General features: G+C 34.1%; 2 protein-coding genes across 2 annotated transcripts; both read right to left on the bottom strand.

Annotated features, from left to right (window-relative positions):
* Positions 1–12370: 12370 nt before the first annotated feature.
* On the bottom strand, positions 12371–14391 carry LOC135123460 (alpha-tocopherol transfer protein-like). Its single transcript, XM_064048117.1, has 6 exons — positions 13706–14391; positions 13212–13371; positions 12903–13158; positions 12745–12855; positions 12586–12688; positions 12371–12535 (listed from the first exon to the last, which is right to left on the bottom strand). The coding sequence occupies exons 1-6, from the start codon at positions 13857–13859 to the stop codon at positions 12387–12389; spliced, it is 933 nt and encodes a 310-aa protein (XP_063904187.1). The 5' UTR covers positions 13860–14391; the 3' UTR covers positions 12371–12386.
* A 628-nt stretch (positions 14392–15019) lies between these two features.
* LOC135123462 (alpha-tocopherol transfer protein-like) lies at positions 15020–20224 on the bottom strand. The gene is made up of 6 exons (XM_064048120.1): positions 19743–20224; positions 16275–16434; positions 15968–16223; positions 15810–15920; positions 15648–15750; positions 15020–15594 (listed from the first exon to the last, which is right to left on the bottom strand). Exons 1-6 carry the CDS (start codon positions 19894–19896, stop codon positions 15446–15448), a joined length of 933 nt encoding a protein of 310 aa, XP_063904190.1. The 5' UTR covers positions 19897–20224; the 3' UTR covers positions 15020–15445.
* Between the last annotated feature and the right edge of the window lie 373 nt (positions 20225–20597).

Raw genomic sequence — 20597 nt, forward strand, 5'->3', positions numbered from 1 at the left:
TGGAATAGTTCCAAATCTCACAAAAATCTACGATGAATTTTCTTCAGAAGACAAAATTTTGGAAATTTTATGACTGAAGCGCCAGTTGGAAACCTAAGAAGCGGTTCAGTGGACTACATTGGAGATTTTCAGATTCGTCATAAAATGGGGCTGTTTTGAGTGTGTTCCAAGTTTAGCGCTTTGTCTAAGATTTTGTTAACCATTTGTGCTTCGGTGGCTTCTGTACGAAGGTACATCCCAAAAAATACTATTCGTTGAATTATGTAGCGTTGTTTATTAGATGGTGGTTGCGGACAGACTCGTAGTCCGTTCGAAATATACATTGAATTGAACAGTGAAATGGATGGGGGTAGAAACATGGGGTTGGTACCAGTGGTACTAACATGCTCCCCCACGTTGAAGCCAATTCTTCGATAAAAAATATATATACAATACAATAAAATAATCGTAACAAAATTATCAAATTAAAGTCCTTGAAAATAATAGTGCTGACGCGCTTATGTTTCCAGCGGTATCGCACACACCTTTTTCACAGATCGCTTAAACAGGCCATTCGCGGTTTTTACGGTCACTACGCGCACCACACTATCTTCACCAGGATGAAGTTCTGCAATTCGTCCCAGTTTCCATTGCATGGGCGGTAGATTTTCCTCCATTAGCACCACCAATGTGCCGACGTCGATGGCTGTTGCTGGACCCCGCTGACCCTTTGGTCGGCATTGTAGCTGCGATAGATATTCCTTATGCCAACGCTTCCAAAAATGTTGCTGTAGCTGTTGAACTCTTCTCCATCGAGATAATCGGTTGCTTGGGATCATTGTGAGGTCTTCCTCAGCAAGGGCCGTAATGGGTGCCCCACTTAAAAAATGACCCGGCGTTAAGGCGTCGAGATCGTTAGGGTCACAGGATATGGGTGTGATAGGTCGTGTTTTCAAACAAGCTTCGATCGCTGTTAAAACCGTGTAAAATTCCTCGTAATTTAAATTAGCGTCACCTACTACCCTTTGCAAATGCTGTTTAACACTTCTGACCGCTCTCTCCCACAAACCTCCGAAATGTGGGGACCGCGGAGGAATAAAATGAAATTTTATGTTTTGGCAGGTCAATCGCTCGGTTATTTTGTTTTGGAAGGCTTGGGCACGAAAGAGCTGCCGCTCGGCTCCTACAAAATTCGTGCCGTTATCGGAAAATATTTCCGCTACCTTACCTCGCCGCGAAGTAAACCGTTTTAAGGCCGCTAAAAAACCCTCGCTAGTTAGATCTCCTACCAGCTCGTTAACGAATTTTGTCCAAGCATTTTGAAATGTGGGCGGTACCGGTTCGTCCCAATTCAATTTTAATTTCCATAAACCCTGTAGCAGAATTTTGGCCTTTACAATTACTGGATTAACTAGCCCTAAAGGATCAAATATTTTAGCCACGCTTGACAATATGTGCCGTTTTGAAATTTGTTCAGATTCAATTAGTGGAATGTTGACTTGATATCTTAATTCGTCATTTTGACAATGCCAGAAAAATCCTAAAACCTTAACTTCGCTTTCTTTATTCCAACTAACTGATGTTAAGGGTTCCGATTCAGCCACAACTGATTGGGCTGATCCCTGATTAGAACGATTTGCTCTACTGAATTACTGCCTGTTAGAAGGTAGTCCATATAAAAATCCCGATTTATTATTTCGCTGGCTAAAGGATAAGTATTTTGGACTTCCGCCGCTAGCTGTTGCAGACAACGTACTGCTAAATATGGTGCACAGGTTGTACCGTATGTTAACGTTTTCAATCTAAATGTTTGAACTGGTTCATCGTTACTAATTCTCCAAAATATCCTTTGATAATTTGTGTCCTGTTCGTCAACAAGTATCATTCTATACATTTTTGTTATGTCCCCGGAAAGGACGTACTGGTAAGTTCGAAACCGACAAAGGAGTGAAAACAAGTCCCCTTGTATTGTAGGGCCCGTCATTAAAACATCATTTAAGCTTAAGTTATTGGAGGATTTTATGGACGCATTGAATACCACTCTTATTTGAGGACCATCCGGTGTTTGTTTAAAGACCGGATGATGGGGCAGGTAGAAGGTTTTGGGAATTCCTAATTCCTTCGTTGGGACAAGTTCCATGTGGTTTAACGCTAAATACTCCCTCATAAAATTTTGGTAATTTAATTTGAGTAAAGGATTCCTTGCCAGGCGTCTTTCAAGACTGTAAAATTGTTTGAGTGCTAATCCGCGCGAATGACCCAAAGTAGCCTGGTCTTTGAATGGCAGCCTTACCATAAATTTGCCCTGTACATCCCGATGGGTATTTTCAAGGAAATGAGATTCTATTGTACACGATTCGCCGAAGTTGGGTTCATCGACACTTTCTTGTTGCCAAAAATTTGCTACCTGTTCATTTAGTTGTAAATCGGCAGATAATGATAAAATATTACAGGATAAATTTTGGTTGCGATTTTTAGCTGTAGAAACCTTCCCGCTGACTATATGCCCAAAAATAGTTTCTTGTAAAAATGGTTGATTCGGTTTGAACCGAGTTGGACTACCAATCAAAAGGCTCCAAAATATTTCAGCACCGATAAGTAAGTCTACTTTGCGTGATTGTTCGAAATCGGGATCCGCTAAAATGATATTTGGGGGTATACGTATTTTACCTTTATCAATTGACAGTGCTGGTGTGCGTTCCGTAATTTTAGGCATAACTAAACAATTAAAGGAGATTTCAAATTCATTAATTCGAGACTTAACAGTTATATTAACACGCTCAGTAACAGAATTTATTGAACCATTGATTCCCGATACGAAGGTATTTATACCCCTTGGATTTAGATTCAATTTTTTGCACAAGTTATTAGTTATCACATTAGCTTCTGAACCTTGATCTAGTAAGGCACGACATGGATGCAGTTTGCCGTTATTATCTTTAATTAATAAAAGTACTGTTGATAAAAGGACTTGACTAGGTGTCGATACATGCAATGCGGAAGTAGATAGCTCGAAATTATTAATGTGCAGTAAAGTATGGTGTTTTTGACCGCAAGTTTTACAGAGTTTTGGCGAATTGCATTGTGTTACATTATGATTGGTTCTAAAACAATTATGACAAAGTTTTAATTCATCTACTTGTTTCATTCGATCTGTGACCGATTTACCCAAAAATTCAGTACATTGGAAAATGCCATGCGGACTCTTGCAAATTAAGCACATAATTTTTGTCACGACATTTGTTGGAAATAATTTTTGAGCTGGCCTTTGAGAAAATTTAAACGGTTGCTTCACTTGTTTAGAATGAGTCGAACAAAATTTGGGTTCACTATTGTTACTTGAATGTTTCATGGCATTTAAAGCCTCTAATACCTGATATCTCTTTTCTAAAAATTCATTAAATTTTTTATAAGTAGGAAGATCCTTATCCAAACCGATTTGCCATTCCCGCCTGGTCGCGAAGTCCAATTTTTCGGTAATTATAGCGATTAAAAGCGAATCCCATGTTTCTACCGGTTGGTTTAACACCTTTAACCAGTAGCGGCTCGTGGTCCTTTCGTTAGGTAAAGTAAAGTAAAGTAAAGTTAACATGTTGGCAATTACTTTTGTTAAAAGACAGATTGTTTATTCGTTTTTATGAAAACAATACAAATAGCTTTGAGTCAGTAACACATCTCTATTCTATATGAGTACACTTCTCGAATAAAAAACATTTAATTGCTTCACACAAACCAACGAGAAGGTTTAAAGACTATAGAATTTGCTTTCTTAGCATTAAATATTGATTCATATGATCTAGGGCTAATTTAAATATATTAATCAATTAATTAATAAAGTTCTCCTCAAATCTGGATGAGAGGTTCTAAATCTTTGACATACAATTGTTCGTCGTAAGAAAACCGTGCTTAAATATTTAAACTTTATAAGAAATTCTGGAGATTATAGATTCTTATGTTGCTATCAGAATTGCAAAACTGACATTTTCATTGTCCTACTCTGTTCAAGTTAACTTAAAAGTTTTAATACACAACCTTGGTAATGCACATGCAGTGAACACCTTTCCTCGCGTCTAATTAATGCACAACTAAATGCACACTAAATGCATTCAGCATCCCTGTTCAGCATTGTGCAGTTTCACCGTGAGATTAAAAAACCCGATCTGATTGGCTTAAGGACGGTAGGCGTTGGTGCCTCCGCTGGCGCTTTGATAAAGCACTGATGACTATTGTCTTACTCAAAAACATATTAGCGCCACTGACTAATCATACTGAAGATATCCGTCTTTCTGAGGCATGCCTCTGTCTGAAGCTGGCCTACACGGCGGTGATCAGCGCTTATTCCTGTCGAAAGCGCGTACTTCAAAATATGTTTTATACCAAGACGCGTTTTAATAAATCACAGTGTTCCATGAAAGTTATTTGCTATATCTGTAAAATATATTTGAAGTTAACAGATATTAAAACAAAAACTAATAGTCAATTTTTCCAGGGGAGGCACTGCCTCCCCTGCCTCCCCTGACGAGCCGCCACTGCCTTTAACGCTGCGATGTTATTATTAACTGTATCAAGTAATTGACGGAGATCTGAATATGATTGTTTTAATATATTGGGAATATTCAAAATATTGTTTATGTGTTCTTGGACAATAATTCGTTTATTTTCAAACCTCTGCCTTAGTAATTCAATTGCACTAGCATAATTATCGCTTGAGACTGCGAGACATTCGATAGCTCTGAACGCTTCGTCTTTTAAACACCCGCGGAGATAATGGAATTTTCTGATATCAGAGATACAATTATCATCGTAAACTAGTGACTTGTATGAGTCATAAAATGTGAACCATTCACAGTGCTTACCTGTGAATATCGGCAACGGCAATGGTTTTAAATTTGCAATTAACTCTGACCTATCCATGGAATAAGAACTATTGAAATTAATAACGGTCGAGTTTGTTTTATGCGACGGGTTTGATGAACTAGGTTTATTTTTCATTATTAACGATTTAATTTGACCTGCTGTTTTATAAAACTGATTCTCAACCTGGGCACGTTCTCTATCATTTTCTACGTCCCAAGTTTCTTCATCTTTACTAATATCTTCGAGTTGCAATACCTCAATTTGCGCTTGAACATCATTATATTTCTGTAAACTGTCCGTAAGATTATTTAACCGCATTTCCAGTTCCTGAATACCGTCTTGTTCGCTGATACTGTTCTGAATTCGCGTGATCATCCCTTTTAAGATTTTACGTTGATTTTTCAGCTCTTTTAAATTGTTTGCCATGCTAATAGTGGGATAAAAACTGCCAAAAATGCCGACGATTTGCAATGAGTAGCAGGCAAACGTATCCAAAATACCGTACCGAATACAACGGCGAAACTTGTTTGAATACGAATAATGTGAGGGGCATACAAAGGAAAAAAGGAATTGATCTGACCTTACAACCAAGTGGATGCTTCGTCTGTCCTCTGAATTTCGATGGTTCGGTCTTCCCTCGAATGAATTTTCGCCTTGAAGCAATCACTGCAACGGTGATCGTATATTGTTGATTGATTTCTTGTTTTGACCACTGCAATGGTGATCGTATATTGTTGATTGATTTCTTGTTTTGACCACTGCAATGGTGATCGTATAACGTAGAAGATGCGTGTACTGAACTAACGCGAGTTTTACGACTATCTGCACTAAACGCGAGTTTTGCGAATTACTACACTAGCCGCGAGTTTTACAAATAACTGCACTGGTTATCGTATCCGGCTCGAAGGACCATAAAATGTACGAAGGTACATCCCAAAAAATACTATTCGTTGAATTATGTAGCGTTGTTTATTAGATGGTGGTTGCGGACAGACTCGTAGTCCGTTCGAAATATACATTGAATTGAACAGTGAAATGGGTGGGGGTAGAAACATGGGGTTGGTACCAGTGGTACCAACAGCTTCATTTGAAAGAAGCTTTTCAAAATTAAAATTGGTAAGATCGTGTTTAACGTCCACAATGAGCTAAGTGCGACTAAACAATCTTATCACTTATCATTTTATCCATTGAAAAAGGGAGGAAAGTAAATTTTGATAACGTCATAGAATATTTTGCCACAATAAAGACCCGTAAGTACTACGGTGCTTGCAGTCTCTGGAGCATTTTACGTGTAAAACGCCATGGAGGCTGGAAATCGAATACAGTGGCGGAGGGGTACATTGATACATCAAAAGAAAATAAAAAAAAAATGGAACTAAAATTTTAAGAGAAATTATGGCAGATAGTTCTGGTCACTACAAATAAAAAGTAAAAACACGGTACAGCTAACCAGATCAGCTGGTATCAATATACATATTCAATTGTGAAAACATTGTTATTAATCTTTATAATAACTTTAATACGTAAGTGTTTTGTAGTTTGTACTTTACTTAAATAAAATGTTCCATATCTATATTTATAAATTTATTCTTGAAGATCAAAGTGACTTGTGTAATGAATTTCATTACACCACTAGTGAAATAATATTAAAGATTACGTAACTCAAATAGCCGACATAATAAGTGATTATCGCAAATAAAAAATAGTACATTATAGTAATCTTATTGATTCTAATTAAATTAACAAAAAATAACATTTGACTTGAACAAAATAGATAACATTGTAAAAATAGTTACACTGGTTATTTAATTTCTGGTCACTTAGATAATAATAACAACAATTTTATTCATAGAAACACAAATGTTGACATGATTTCTTTCATCTCATAGGAATATTTGATATTTCGAAATGATATCGTGTTTCTACATTTTCAAACAATATTATGTAGAATCATGTTTCTTACCCATTACTTCTGGAAAATGTGGTTGTTTCATCATCCATTCTCTAATTTTTCTAACATCCTCGTGAAAAGAATCTAAATCTATCGAAGAATAATTTAATTCTTTCAGAACAAGTTGTCAAATTTTCACATAAACTGAATATATAGTTGTCTTTTTAAAGTAAATGTCTGTTTAATTACTGTTACGCAGTTATTAACTAGATACTCGTATAAGAATTATACCTATAATTCCCCTTCCAGTTATTGTGCGTAGATGGGAGTGCGTAAAGTGAAGTGTGTGATACAGGAACTACATACATTGGCCGTACAATGTTGAACCAAATACTGACCATGATAAACAAGTTGCCTGAAATCAGTTTCCAACTTGGAGATGTTGGAGACAAGCCTTTACTACCAGAGGAATTTACGAATACAAGAAGTGTGTCTATTATTTTTGTAGCTACTACAAAATTTTCCAAAAAATAAATTCCAAAGAAACCACATTTTTGTCGAAAGCAGTCGCATGTTCAAAAAGGTGTCCGTATTACACTCATTAAAAGAGGGGGACCTAAAATAGCAGTCACAGATTTTAACAAACCCCTATGAAAATTAAACTGATAGAAGGACAAAGAAAGTGTCAGGCTCGAAAACAGGTTAAAAAAACAGAAGCCAAAGCAACGGAAGTCCTGAAAACAAACAAAAAGAAAAAGATGAAAGTGATACCGAGACAGAAGAATTAGATATTGATATGACAGATGTCCATGGTGATGACTAAAGCTCGGAATTATATGCAGAAAAAAACATGTAAATATGCGCACATATATGCAAAGGAATTTGGCATTATATGCAAAAAATTGCAAAATATGCAAGAAATATACGCAAAATATCGAAGAAAAATTATTTTTTTACACATTAATATTTTATTTCATTTCTTACAACACGTAACTTAGATAACACATATTTGGACTTAAACTACACATTTACAAATAAAAACTATTATCCATTCACGATCTTTATATAGTAAAGTAGGTTTTGATATATTTTTTTTAATTGGATAAACTGATTTGATGATTTAGTTTTTTGTCTGTCAGTAGTCTGATTGACATTTGCTTTGAGCTGGATTGCCACTTTTCTACTTGATTTATTAGATCAGAATTATTAGACGCAATTTTTTAATCAAGCAAAGAAATGTTTTAATTTTGTCAGCATAGATAATTAAATTTGTCATTGGGACAGATTCACAAATAATTGCGACATTATTTAAAAAGAAATTTTTTGTTTATTTATCATGTGTTTGTTTGTCATAAGCTGGGGACAGTGCACAATACAAACTCTCAAAGGAATTTTTTTAAGTAACCAGTCTCTTGGATCGTGGCATCATTTAACATCATCTAAATTCTTTGTTTCAATCGTTGATAAAATGTGGCATAATTTAACATCTTGTAAATTCTTTGTTTGAATCGTTGATAAAGTGTGGCATCATTCAACATCATGTAAATTCTTTCTTTGAATGATTGACAAAGTGCGGCATCATTTAACATCATGTAAATTTTTTGTTTGAATCGTTGATGAAGTGTGGAAAATATTAACCTCACGTAATTTTGTTAGCTTTGCAATTTTTCACCTCATGCGATTTTTCTCAATCTCATAATTTTAGCCTCAGTAATTTTCTTTGTTGTATAATAATTTAAATTGAACGTAAATTTTCATGCTCTGCAGTTCCTAACCTCACGTAATTTTTTTTGTCTGCACAAGTTTTAGGTACTACACACCAGATCTTTTTTTGTTGTTATAAATCTTTACTAGTTATTTCTACCACGCAAATATTTTGTTGATAAATGCTTCTATCATAAATTATCTGATGTCTAATCTTAATCTCAGATAAGAATGTTGTTTATTCCTCCTTTTGAAACTTCAACACTTGTTCGGTTGTAGTTTAATATCAGAGTCATAGAAATTGAACATTCATATGGAATTGGGGTAAATAACACAGAAAGACCTGGCAGAAGCTGAGGGCGCGGTTCCTGGTAGAGCTGGCGGGATTTATTGCGCCATCTGCACAAAAGACGTAGATTTTGAATAGAAGTCAGGAAAGCGGTCGGGATGACGTGATGCTCGCGGCTTGTCCCAATAGCCGGGATTTCCAACCACGAGTTTGCAAGCGTTGCAGCCTTCTCGCGCGGCACGTTTCTTCATGATAGAGGGGTGCTGGGCGGCATGTGCTTGCCGATAGAATAGAATCACCGTCGTGATTCCCAAAAAAAAAAGAATTACCCAAAGACAAATATGTCCAAAGGGACACCAAATACAAATACAATATATAAAAAATTGGTCTAAAGAGTTTAGACAGTACTTCCCTCGCTGTCGGAAACTTGACGACTGCATGCCTATTGTGTTTTTTTTTCTCATTACATTTTAGTAGTGGAAATTTAAAAAAAAAATGCGATGACGTCATCAACATTTTTGCAAGGACACGTATATCAGTTGGGATAGATGTAGTGTAATACTAAGAATAAAATTATTGTATTCCCAAATTTTCGGGAAAATGAATTGGGTCGTTTTGAATATTGATTTCTTATAATCAATAAAATAACGAAACAATTTACTCGCGTATACGGCGTCGGTGTGTAATATCTAGAGAGCGGATTTCTGTCGGGCTAGGCAAGGCCAAACTCGGTACGGCTCGTACGGGATGCGAATTCATTGCTGTTGCGGACTGCACTTCGTTTATTTGAGATTAGAATAACGCTGTTTCGTTGCACTCCGCTGTTAATTCCCGTTCTCATTTACTTAGCCGTTTGATTAATAAATCGTTAATTATATTTATGGAATTAGTACCGATTAAACGTGACGTAGCCCGACAAAAATCCGCTGTCTAGTAATATGAAAGGCAACTGAAAATCGTTTATGTATAAACATTCTTAATTTAAGATGACAAGCGTAACAGCATACGTGAGAGTCAAACAGAGAAACTGTAAACGAAACGACCATCGGTTTTATTGCTTCGACTTCCGCTTATTATATAAAACATTGGGTTTTATTTTAATTCTTGATGGTCAAATTCACAATTGGTTGATTATAAACATGTCTATTCCACATTCGCGAAACCAAGTGAGCGCATAAAACAAATGCAGGTCTGTAATGTTAAAGTCGATGTAAATAAGCGTGCTACCCTTATGTTTCAACCGAGTTTTTTCTTTAACAAATTTTGTGTCTACCAAATTGGGTTGGTTGGGGTGTAATACTAATAATAAGTGTTGCCTTTAATTTAATCAATAAAATAAATTGACTTCATTAATTTTTTTGAACCACCTCTTAAGAAAATCTAAAAAATATGAATGGAATGATAAATCACAAGTACAAACTCATAATATTTTTTGCATTTTAGATAGGATTTATTCAGCAAAATTTAAGGGTGACGTCATCAATTTTTTAGGAGGGATGAACAAATACATTTTGAACAAAAGTTTACCATGCTTATAATAACTTTAAAATATTCCCAAGATTTCAAAGCATTCGGTTTTGTAATTCCTGATTAAATCGATAAAATACATTCACGCCTTCATTAATTTTTTTGAGTCACCCTGCATATGCAAATCCAAAAATATGAATGGAATGATAAATCACAAGTACAGACTCATCATATTTTTACAGTTTAGATAGGATTTATTCGGCAAACTTTCGAGCTGACGTCATCAATTTTTTGGAGGGGATAAGCAAATATATTTTCACTAAAAATTTATTATGCTCTTTATAACCTTAAAACATCTGCAAGATTTCAAAGCATTCGGTTTTGTAGTTCCTGATTAAATCAATAAAATAAATTTACCCATTCATTAATTTTTTTGAGTCACCCTGTATATGCAAATCGAAAAAATTTTAATGGAATGATAAATCACAAGTACAGACTCATCATATTTTGTACATTTTAGATAGGATTTATTCAGCAAAATTTTGTGGTGACGTCATAAATTTTTTAGGGGGGACGACCAAATATATTTTGATCAAAAATTTACCATGCTTATGATAATTTTAAAATATCTTCAAGATTTGGAAGCATTCGGTTTTGTAGTTCCTGAGTAAATCAGTAAAATAAATTTACGCTTTCATTTATTTTCTTGAATCACTCTGTATATGCAAATCCAAAAAATATGAATGGAGTGATAGGTCACAAGTACAGACTGATCATATTTTGTACATTTTAGATATGATTTATTCGGCAAATTTTCGAGCTGACGTCATCAAGTTTTTGGAGGGGATAAGCAAATATATTTTGACTAAATATTTATTATGCTCTTTATAACCTGAAAACATCTGCAAGATGTCAGAGCATTCCATTTTGTAGTTTCTGAGTAAATCAGTAAAATAAATTTACGCTTTCATTAATTTTTTTGAGTCACCCTGTATATGCAAATCCAAAAAATATGAATGGAGTGATAGATCACAAGTACAGACTCATCATATTTTGTACATTTTAGATATGATTTATTCCACAAACTTTTGAGCTGACGTCATCAAGTTTTTGGAGGGGATAAGCAAATATATTTTGACTAAACATTTATTATGCTCTTTATATCCTTAAAACATCTGCAAGATTTCAAAGCATTCGGTTTTGTAGTTTCTGAGTAAATCAGTAAAATAAATTTACGCATTCATTAATTTTTTTGAGTCACCCTGTATATGCGAATCCAAAAAATATGAATGGAGTGATAGATCACAAGTACAGACTGATCATATTTTGTACATTTTAGATATGATTTATTCCACAAACTTTTGAGCTGACGTCATCAAGTTTTTGGAGGGGATAAGCAAATATTTTTTGGCTAAAGATTTATGATGCTCTTTATAGCCTTAAAACATCTGCAACATTTCAAAGCATTCTGGTCAGAAGATTAAAAATTAAATTTCAAAATGTTGTTTTATAATTTTGATTTTTTTTCCAAAAATCTGGACGTTTCGGGTGAAAAGTCGATTCAGAGTTGTAAACTACATGTGTAGGACTATGTTATTTTATACAATTGAAAACCCATTTACTATGTACAATTTTGAAGTGACGTGATCGCATTAGTGGTGGGGATGATTAGACAAATTTTGGTTAGCGTTTTACCATCTACATGATATTCTTAATATAAGTACAAAATTTCACAACAATCGGTCCAGTACTTTCGGAGATTATCTGTCTAATAAAAATCCGGGACGGCAGACGGACAGACGGACGGACAGACGGACAGACAGACGGAAATGGGAGACCTATTTCTTCGTCTTCTAGGGGTCATGAAAGATCGAGAAAACGTAAAAGTAGAGAGTCGGCCGACGGACTCGATTACAATACTTCCTTTGCTTACGCTCGGAAAGTAAAAATTAAAACAAAACAGAAACAAATGAAGCAGCTGATTTATTTTTAATTAGATCTATTGAATCAAACTGTTCCATGTTTCTGAGACATGTAATACAACAATTTCAACTAGCGCCGCAGTGGAAAGAATGTTTAATGTTGGCGCGGATGTTTTTAAGACAAAACGTCATGCCTTAGCTGACTAAAATTATGAGTGCCCTACCTAAAATGAAAACCAGAAGAAACAAATAAACAAAATGTGAAACAAATATGAATTTAATCAATTTCTAATTTTTTAAAATTTCCAAAAAATCCGAACATGTTATTATCTTCAAGCCTTTGAGGCCTCAGTTCCTCGTTGACACGAAGGGTGTCTAGTTGATCAAAGTACTGCTGGTGTTTTTTGAATTCCTGAGCGAGGATATCTAACAATCACAGTTAAAATACACATCAAAGTTGCCAAAAATTGTTTTACCTTGTAATTCTTCCAAAGATTTTTCTTTACCTCCACAGTCCCTCGGCAAAATTTCCTCACCGATCTGTTCAAAGATTGTATTCCAGTTTTCACATATGTGTATCTGTAATTTATAATTGTTATTGGTGATTAAAAAAATATATATTTAAAATTACTCACTCGCTCAAATATTTTGGGTTTTATAATCTTCTTAATAACAGTTAGAAACCATTCTATACAAGAAGGGGCGTTTATTAAGTAAACTGCTTTGATACGATTCGAGAAAACTTTCTGCAATGTCACAGTTTTACCAGACAAATTAACAAATCTTATTCTACCTTGTATATAACGACTAGTGCGTTGTATAGAGTTGTTGGTTTTGCTTTGAACAGAAGACTTGGGGGAGTATTTTGACCGTCCATTATAACAACATCGCCATATGTAATATCTTCCGTCATACGAAGTTCTTGTATATTTACTAAAAGGCGAACAGCGTCATCATAATCCAAATTTTTCGTTAAGGATGTATCTCGTATTTTATGGTAAAGCACTCTGTAGAAGTCCTTTGTAAGTTTTGGAAGAGGAACAAAATACCTAAAAGAACTTATGACAATTATTGTCATATGAATTTTTGTAACTGGTTATACATTGCCTTCAACGTATATTCCATGTAAGGTAATTTGGGATTAATATTTCCATATATATCTGTTAAGTGGGTTCTTACACTGTAGTAATTCTCTATTTTTTCCTTACATTTTTCGACGCTGCCTTTGTTTAAAATAAGAAAGTTTTCGATGTTTTTGTCGGCTGCAAAAATTGAAGTGTTTTATTAAATTTAAGAAATGATATGCTGACTGCGTATCAAAAGTTAACTTATAACTTAGGACACTTAGAATAATAGGAGTAAAGTTATATTATTGAAAAAAATATTTTGGGGCATTATTATTAACGAAATAAAACAAATTTCTAGTAAATAATAGTAAATAATCGCAACCTTCGATTTTAGTTAAATTAACAAAAAAAAAAAAATATGTATTTGACTTCAACAAAGCTTTTGTAGGTTTAATATAAAAAATAGTTACGCTGTGTGTTGCTTTATTTCGCCCATTGGGATATTTCAGACTTATAAAATGCTTCTTACCCATTACTTCTGGAAAATGTGGTTGTTTGATAATCCATTCTCTAATTTTTCTTATATCTTCATAAAAAGAACTTGTTGATGAATAATTTAATAAATTCAGTACGAGTTCTAAAATGTTATCATGAACTTCAAACAAGTTCGTTGAACTGTCCATGACAAGACGCACACGTAGTTGTTGATTTTTGGCACAGAGTGAATTGTTGCCTTTTTAAAATAAATACCCACTTAATTACTGTTAGGCAGTTTATCAATTGCTGTTACACACAGTTTTATCTCATGCTCTTTGTACTCTTGTGACAGAGAAGGTGAACTGGCGACCAGGAACTGACGACCTCAACTGCAGGAATGAAAAAATGCGAAGGGAGGGAGCATGTCAAATGCTTCCAATGGTATGATTTTGCTAAAAAATCCTGGTACTCCATAGGCGTACATGCTAGTTATTGTGTTCCCTCACATATTGTGTGTATGTATATATTTTCTTAAATAAACACAATATGGTGAGCTGCAAACTTTGTAAATTATGGGATGGGTGCAAATGTTCTCGGAAAGACGCTTAGTTTTCATAAGTTTCAGTTCGTTTCATACCTATGATGGATGATAAACTAAATTGCTCCGCCATTGGTTGGCGGTACTTTCGAACCTAGGGGCATGGTTAATTCGAGTGCATAGTCGTAAATCATGATACAACTACTGTAGGAGATATGATAATGCGCAGGCTGATCGCCATGTTTAAAAATTTTTGACCTGCTGGGATTATTATACTTGGTTCGTTCCCACAAAGAGAAGATAAACACAGTAGGAATTATTTTTCTCGCCTCCGGCTTCAGTCCTTTGGTATATAATATAATATTATTCGGTGAAGTTTTAATTTGAAGTTTCTTATTTAAGGCCCTGAAGATTATGAAAATTTGGTATTTTTTTTACTTCTGAAGTGCTGTAATACAACCAATTTGACGACTGGCTACTTTCATGTTTTTTAGATGTTTCGTACCTTCTGGAAAAAATAGGTTTTCTTGTTTCCGTCTGTCTGTAGTCTGTTGGCAATTTTATTTCAGAAAACGGTGGTCTCTTTACTGTGAAATTCTAATAAGTCTTTTAGAATTATTTTTATGCAGCAACAAACCTTGTTTCTTTTTTTAGTTCTAATCTTGTATTAAGATGTAGGTTTTTAACAACAAAAAATCACAGTATAATTTTAGAATAGAAAAAAACCTGCAACTGCTTGAAGGTTAAATAAAACGTTTGTGTTAATGTAATGAAATGACTTGTTATTTACGACTTTTAACTTTTTTTCAATTAAGCGAATCATTAAGTTATTAGCTTATTCAATATTCGTGTGATAAAATTTAATGAACTTTGTTAATGAATGCATTAAACACTGAAAATTAGTTACATTTATCAAGTACATAATTACTGACATACAATACATAATCTGCACCGAGTTTGCCTTTTAGCGTTTGAGAGTAGTTTAATTCACATGATTTCTTTAATTATACAAGCTATAAGTTGTTATATGAAAATTTTGTAAAAAAAAAAAACGATCTCAAGAGAATGTCGTTAACCCCGGTTAACAATACGAACTTTGAATTGACTTTCAACAATAAGATCGAAAGAATCAGTGTTTTCATCAGTTTATTATGTCTGTCTTTTCGATGGTGACGGTAGATCACTGTTTATTCTGTATTAGAAAAATTAATATCAATTTATATTTTTACTGGACAAAGGTCATATGTCAAAATTTTAATCAATATCTAATTTTTTAAAATTTCCAGAAAACCCGAACATATTGCTGTTTTTAAGTCTTTGTGGTCTCAGTTCTTCGTTGACACGAAGGGCGTCTAGTTGATTAAAGTACTCCTGGTGTTTATTAAACTCTTGTCGGAGGGTATCTAACAATCACCGTTGTTAAAATACACATGAAAGTTTTCAAACATTGTCTTACCTTGTAATTCTTCCAAAGATTTTTCTTTACCTCCACAGTCTCTCGGTAGAATTTCCTCGCCTATCTGTTCAAAGACAGTATTCCAATTTTCACATACATGTATCTGTAATCCAAATTTATAAATACTGGTGATTAAAACAATATACTTTGAAAATTCCTCACTCGCTCGAATAGTTTAGGTTTTATCACGCTCTTAATAACAGTTAGAATCCATTCTACTGAAGAAGGAGCGTTAATTAGATAAAGTGCTTTCATTCGATTCGAGAAAACCTTCTACAATACTAAAATTTTACAACGTACATTAACCAATTTTATTTTACCTTGTATATAACGACTAATGCGTTGTATAGAGTTGTTAGTTTAACTTTGAACACAAGACTTGGGGGAGTATTTTGACCGTCTATTATAAAGACATCGCCATATGCAACATCTTCAGTCAAACGAAGTTCTTGTATATTTACTACAAGACGGACAGCGTAATTATAATCAAAGTTTGCCGTTAAGGGTGCATCGCGTATTTTATGATAAAATACTCTATACATGTTCTTTGTAAGCTTAGGAAGAGGAACCAAATACCTAAAAGAACGTGATAATTATTGTTTTAAGAGTTTTCCAGACCGGTGGTACATTGCCTTCAACGTGTAGTCCATGTAAGGTAATTTGGGATTAATATTTTCAAATATTTCAGTTAAGTGGGTTCTTACACTGTAGTAATTCTCTATTTTTTCCTTACATCTTTCGACGCTGCCTTTGTTTAATATAAGAAAGTTTTCAATTTTTTTGTCGGCTACAAAAATTTAACCAGTTTATTAAATCTAAGAAATACGAGATGCGGTGCCTATATATGGTCATTTGTGATACAGAACAATAACAATAAGAAGTATTGCTAATACTCCTTGCTGTAATAGTCATTTACATTACAAGTGGGGTAGAAGCGGCATTACACAACGAGTGTGGAGTATGCTCTAACCCACGCCTGCTTAGATACGACACAAAATTAATAAAGATTTTGTCATGAACACTTTTTTGTTAATGAATCGGGGGTGGCTCTCCCTAAATTTTACTGTCGTGATACAGAGGACGATTTTTTATTAAATATTCAACCGAATCCATTATTTTTAAATTTTTATTTAAAATCAAACAATTTCACTCGCGCAAAATGAAAAAGAAAACCCGCGATTGAGTTACTGCTGCTGAGCACTATCAGAACGGGACCCGACTCCAGCTGAATGCGTCGGCTAGACGCGTGGTTTCTATGGTAACGGTGTAAAGAAAACGTCTAAATCAGCCACGATTTGGACACTTTTTCCGGCTTTTATCAACACTTCATCAGCAAAAACATATCATATATCCAAGACACAACATCTTTAATTATAAGTGGGTTTAAGTTTTGATACATTTTATACAAGGGGAGCGAGCTAACAAAATTAGTTTTGATAATTACTATTTTGCTATGTCCAGTGTGTTGGACCAGCCCCTCCCCCCTGCGATTTGTACGAAAAACAATGTTGACATAAGCAAATGCAAACCGTTGATTGTATTGTTAAAAAGGCCATCAGAAGGGTATAGACCCAAGAAGTCAAAAATATTTATTTTAAGATGAGATTGGAAAGTTGCTGAAAGAAGCCGACGATTAGCAGTTTTTGATGACTGGGGTAAGATATGCCTAAAATGTCTTCAAATTATTTTAATTCATATTGTTCTTAGCTTGGCATTGCTGGAGCTTGCAAGAAAGAAGAACTCACTAACTAGTTCCTAGAAAATGTTAACAATGAGGAGTTGGTTTTCTATATACATAGCACAACTCCCGAACACCAAAACCAAAATTTCCAGAGAATTTTTTGTAACGGTTGGTAAGATTAAGGGACCTGATATAGTGGAAATACTTAGAAAATATTTGGCATTAGGTCCTCAGCATACCAACCGTGGAAGATTTTTTGGTGAATACATATTAATACGTTTGGAAGTATGCTAATAGACATCACTACATTTTTTAATTTATCAGATCCGAAAGAGTGCACTGGACTATATTTTGTTCGTACTGTAGTGGTCATGAAAGGTCGAGAAAATATAAAAGTAGAGAGTCGACCGATTACAACACTTCCTAATATTTTGTTTTGTTTTTTCTTAATATACATAGCCATTTTTTTATAACAAGCAACTTAAAACATGGTTAAAATGGTTTATGCAAGGAAATATGGGTTTTGCAATTATGGGGCCGACCCTAAATGCAAAATCAATATTTTCTTATACAAATTTTCCATTTTAAATATGTTTTAAGTTTCATGTTGCGAAAAGAAGTCTACACATATTAACACAAAAAAGCAAAATGTAAGCCCCTCTCAATTGTGATGATTTTTTTTTATTCGACTATTCGACAACCAAGGGGGCGGAGCTTAACTGTTCTTCTGTTCTGAAAAGACAACTACGAAAATAAAAAAAAGGCAAAATATAAACCCCGCCCACCCAGCCGATTTCACTTGTGATGATTTTTTTATTTTTGAAACTTAAAACACGTCTAAAATGGTAAATTTTTGTAAGGAAATATGGATTTTGCACGAATGAAAACTTCATTACTATCTAGATCAGGGCAGTGTGGGGATTAATTTTTGGCTTTAATTTTTTCTTAACACATGTACATAGTATTCTTTCAATAACACGATACTCAAAAACATTTTACATGGTAATTTCTTGTAGAGAAATAATAAGAATTTTGCATTTAAATTCCGCTCCTTTGACTCTCAACGATTAAAAAAAATCGTCACAATTGAGATAGGGCGTGTGGGCGGGGCTTATATTTTGCCTCTTTTCTTAATATACGTAGTTGTCTTTTCAGAACAAGAAACTTAAAATATGTTTAGAGTGGTAAATTTTTGTGGACAAAAATCGATCTTGCACTTAACTCTCGGCATTCGATCTGACAATGATTGAAATATTCATCACAATTGAGAATTTAGATCGCGGTGGGTATGGGTGGGGCCTAATCTTCGGCTTTACTTTTTTCTTAATATACATAGTATTCTTTGAACGACACGATACTCAAAAACCTATTTTGCAGTTAAGCTCCGTCCCCTTGGTTCACTACGAATAAAAAAATCATCACAATTGAGATAGGGTGGGTGGGCGGGGCACATTTTGCCTTTTTTTCTTGGTATGTGCAGACTTATTTCGACAACAAGAAACTTAAAATATGTCTAAAATGGTAAATTTTTGCAGTAATCAACTTAAATCCTCTACTTTTCTTCTACAACTCCTTGAAATACAGCCAAAGTTGAACATCAAAGTTACTATCAACGGGAACTTGGCAACGGACTTTATAAATGACAATTTTAACCATTTGTGCTTCGGTGGCTTTATTACTTCATAACGAATATTTTGCCAAAATAGAGACCCCGACTGGAAATCGAATACAGTGGCGGAGGAGTACACTGATACACCAAAAGATAATTAAAACAAATTGCGACTAAAATTTTAGTAGAAGTTATAGCAAATAGTTCTTGTATGAACAATACGTCACTACAAATAAAAAGTAAAAACACGGTACAGCTAACAGCTAACCACATCAGCTGGTATCAATATATATCCAATTGCGAAAACATTGTTATTAATCTTTATAGTAACCCTAATACGTAAGTGTCTTGTAGTTTGTAATTTACTTAAATAAAATGTTCCATCTCTATATTTATAAATTTATTCTTGAATTTATTCTTGAAGATTTTCAATGACTTGTGTAATGAATTTCATTACACCACTAGTGAAATAATATTGAAGATTACGTAACTCAAATAGCCAACATAATAAGTGATTATCATCCCGGTCGCAGATAAAAGATAGTACTTTATACTAACCTTATTGATTCTAATTGAATTAACAAAAAATAACATTTGACTTGAACAAAATAGATAACATTGTAAAATAGTTACACTGGTTATTTCATTGTCACTTAGATAATAATAATAATAATTTTATTCAGCCGTTACATAGAAACACAAATTTTGACATGATTTCTTTCATCTCATAGGAATATTTGATATTTCGAAATGATATCGTGTTTCTACATTTTCAAACAATATTATGTACAATTATGTTTCTTACCCATTACTTCTGGTAAATGTGGTTGTTTCATCATCCATTCTCTAATTTTTCTAACGTCCTCGTGAAAAGAATTTATCGAAGAATAATTTAATTCATTCAGAACAAGTTGTAAAATATCATCACGAACTTCAAACAAGTTTGATGAACTCTCCATGATACGATGCACAAGTTGTCAAATTTTCACATAAACTGAATATATAGTTGTCTTTTTAAAGTAATTGTCTGTTTAATTACTGTTACGCACTTTATTAACTAGATACTCGTAGAAGAATTATAAAATTCCCCTTCCAGTTATTGTGCGTAGATGGGAGTGCGTAAAGTGAAGTGTGAGATACAGGAACTACACACATTGGCCGTGAAATGTTGAACTGACCATGATAAACAAGTTGCGTGAAATCAGTTTCCAACTTGGAGACGTTGGAGACAAGCTTTTACTACCAGAGGAAATTACGAATACAAGAAGTTTGTCTATTATTTTTGTAGCCACTACAAAATTTTCCAAAAAATAAATTGCAAAGAAACCACATTTTTGTCGAAAGCACTGCCATTTCCAAAAAGGTGTCCGTTCATCATTAAAAGAGGAGGACCTAAACATAGCAGTCACAAATTTTAACAAACCCCTATGAAAATTAAAGTGATACAAGGACAAAGAAAGTGTCAGGCTCGAAAACAGGTTAAAAAAACAGAAGCCAAAGCAACGGAAGTCCTGAAAACAAACAAAAAGAAAAAGATGAAAGTGATACCGAGACAGAAGAATTAGATATTGATATGACAGATGTCCATGGTGATGACTAAAGCTCGGAATTATATGCAGAAAAAAACATGTAAATATGCGCACATAGATGCAACGGAAAT

Source organism: Zophobas morio, unplaced genomic scaffold (assembly GCF_036711695.1).
Source record: "Zophobas morio isolate AGI-343-1 ecotype UQ-CSIRO unplaced genomic scaffold, CSIRO_AGI_Zmor_V1 ptg000006l, whole genome shotgun sequence".
In the NCBI taxonomy this organism is placed as follows: Eukaryota; Metazoa; Arthropoda; class Insecta; order Coleoptera; family Tenebrionidae; genus Zophobas; species Zophobas morio.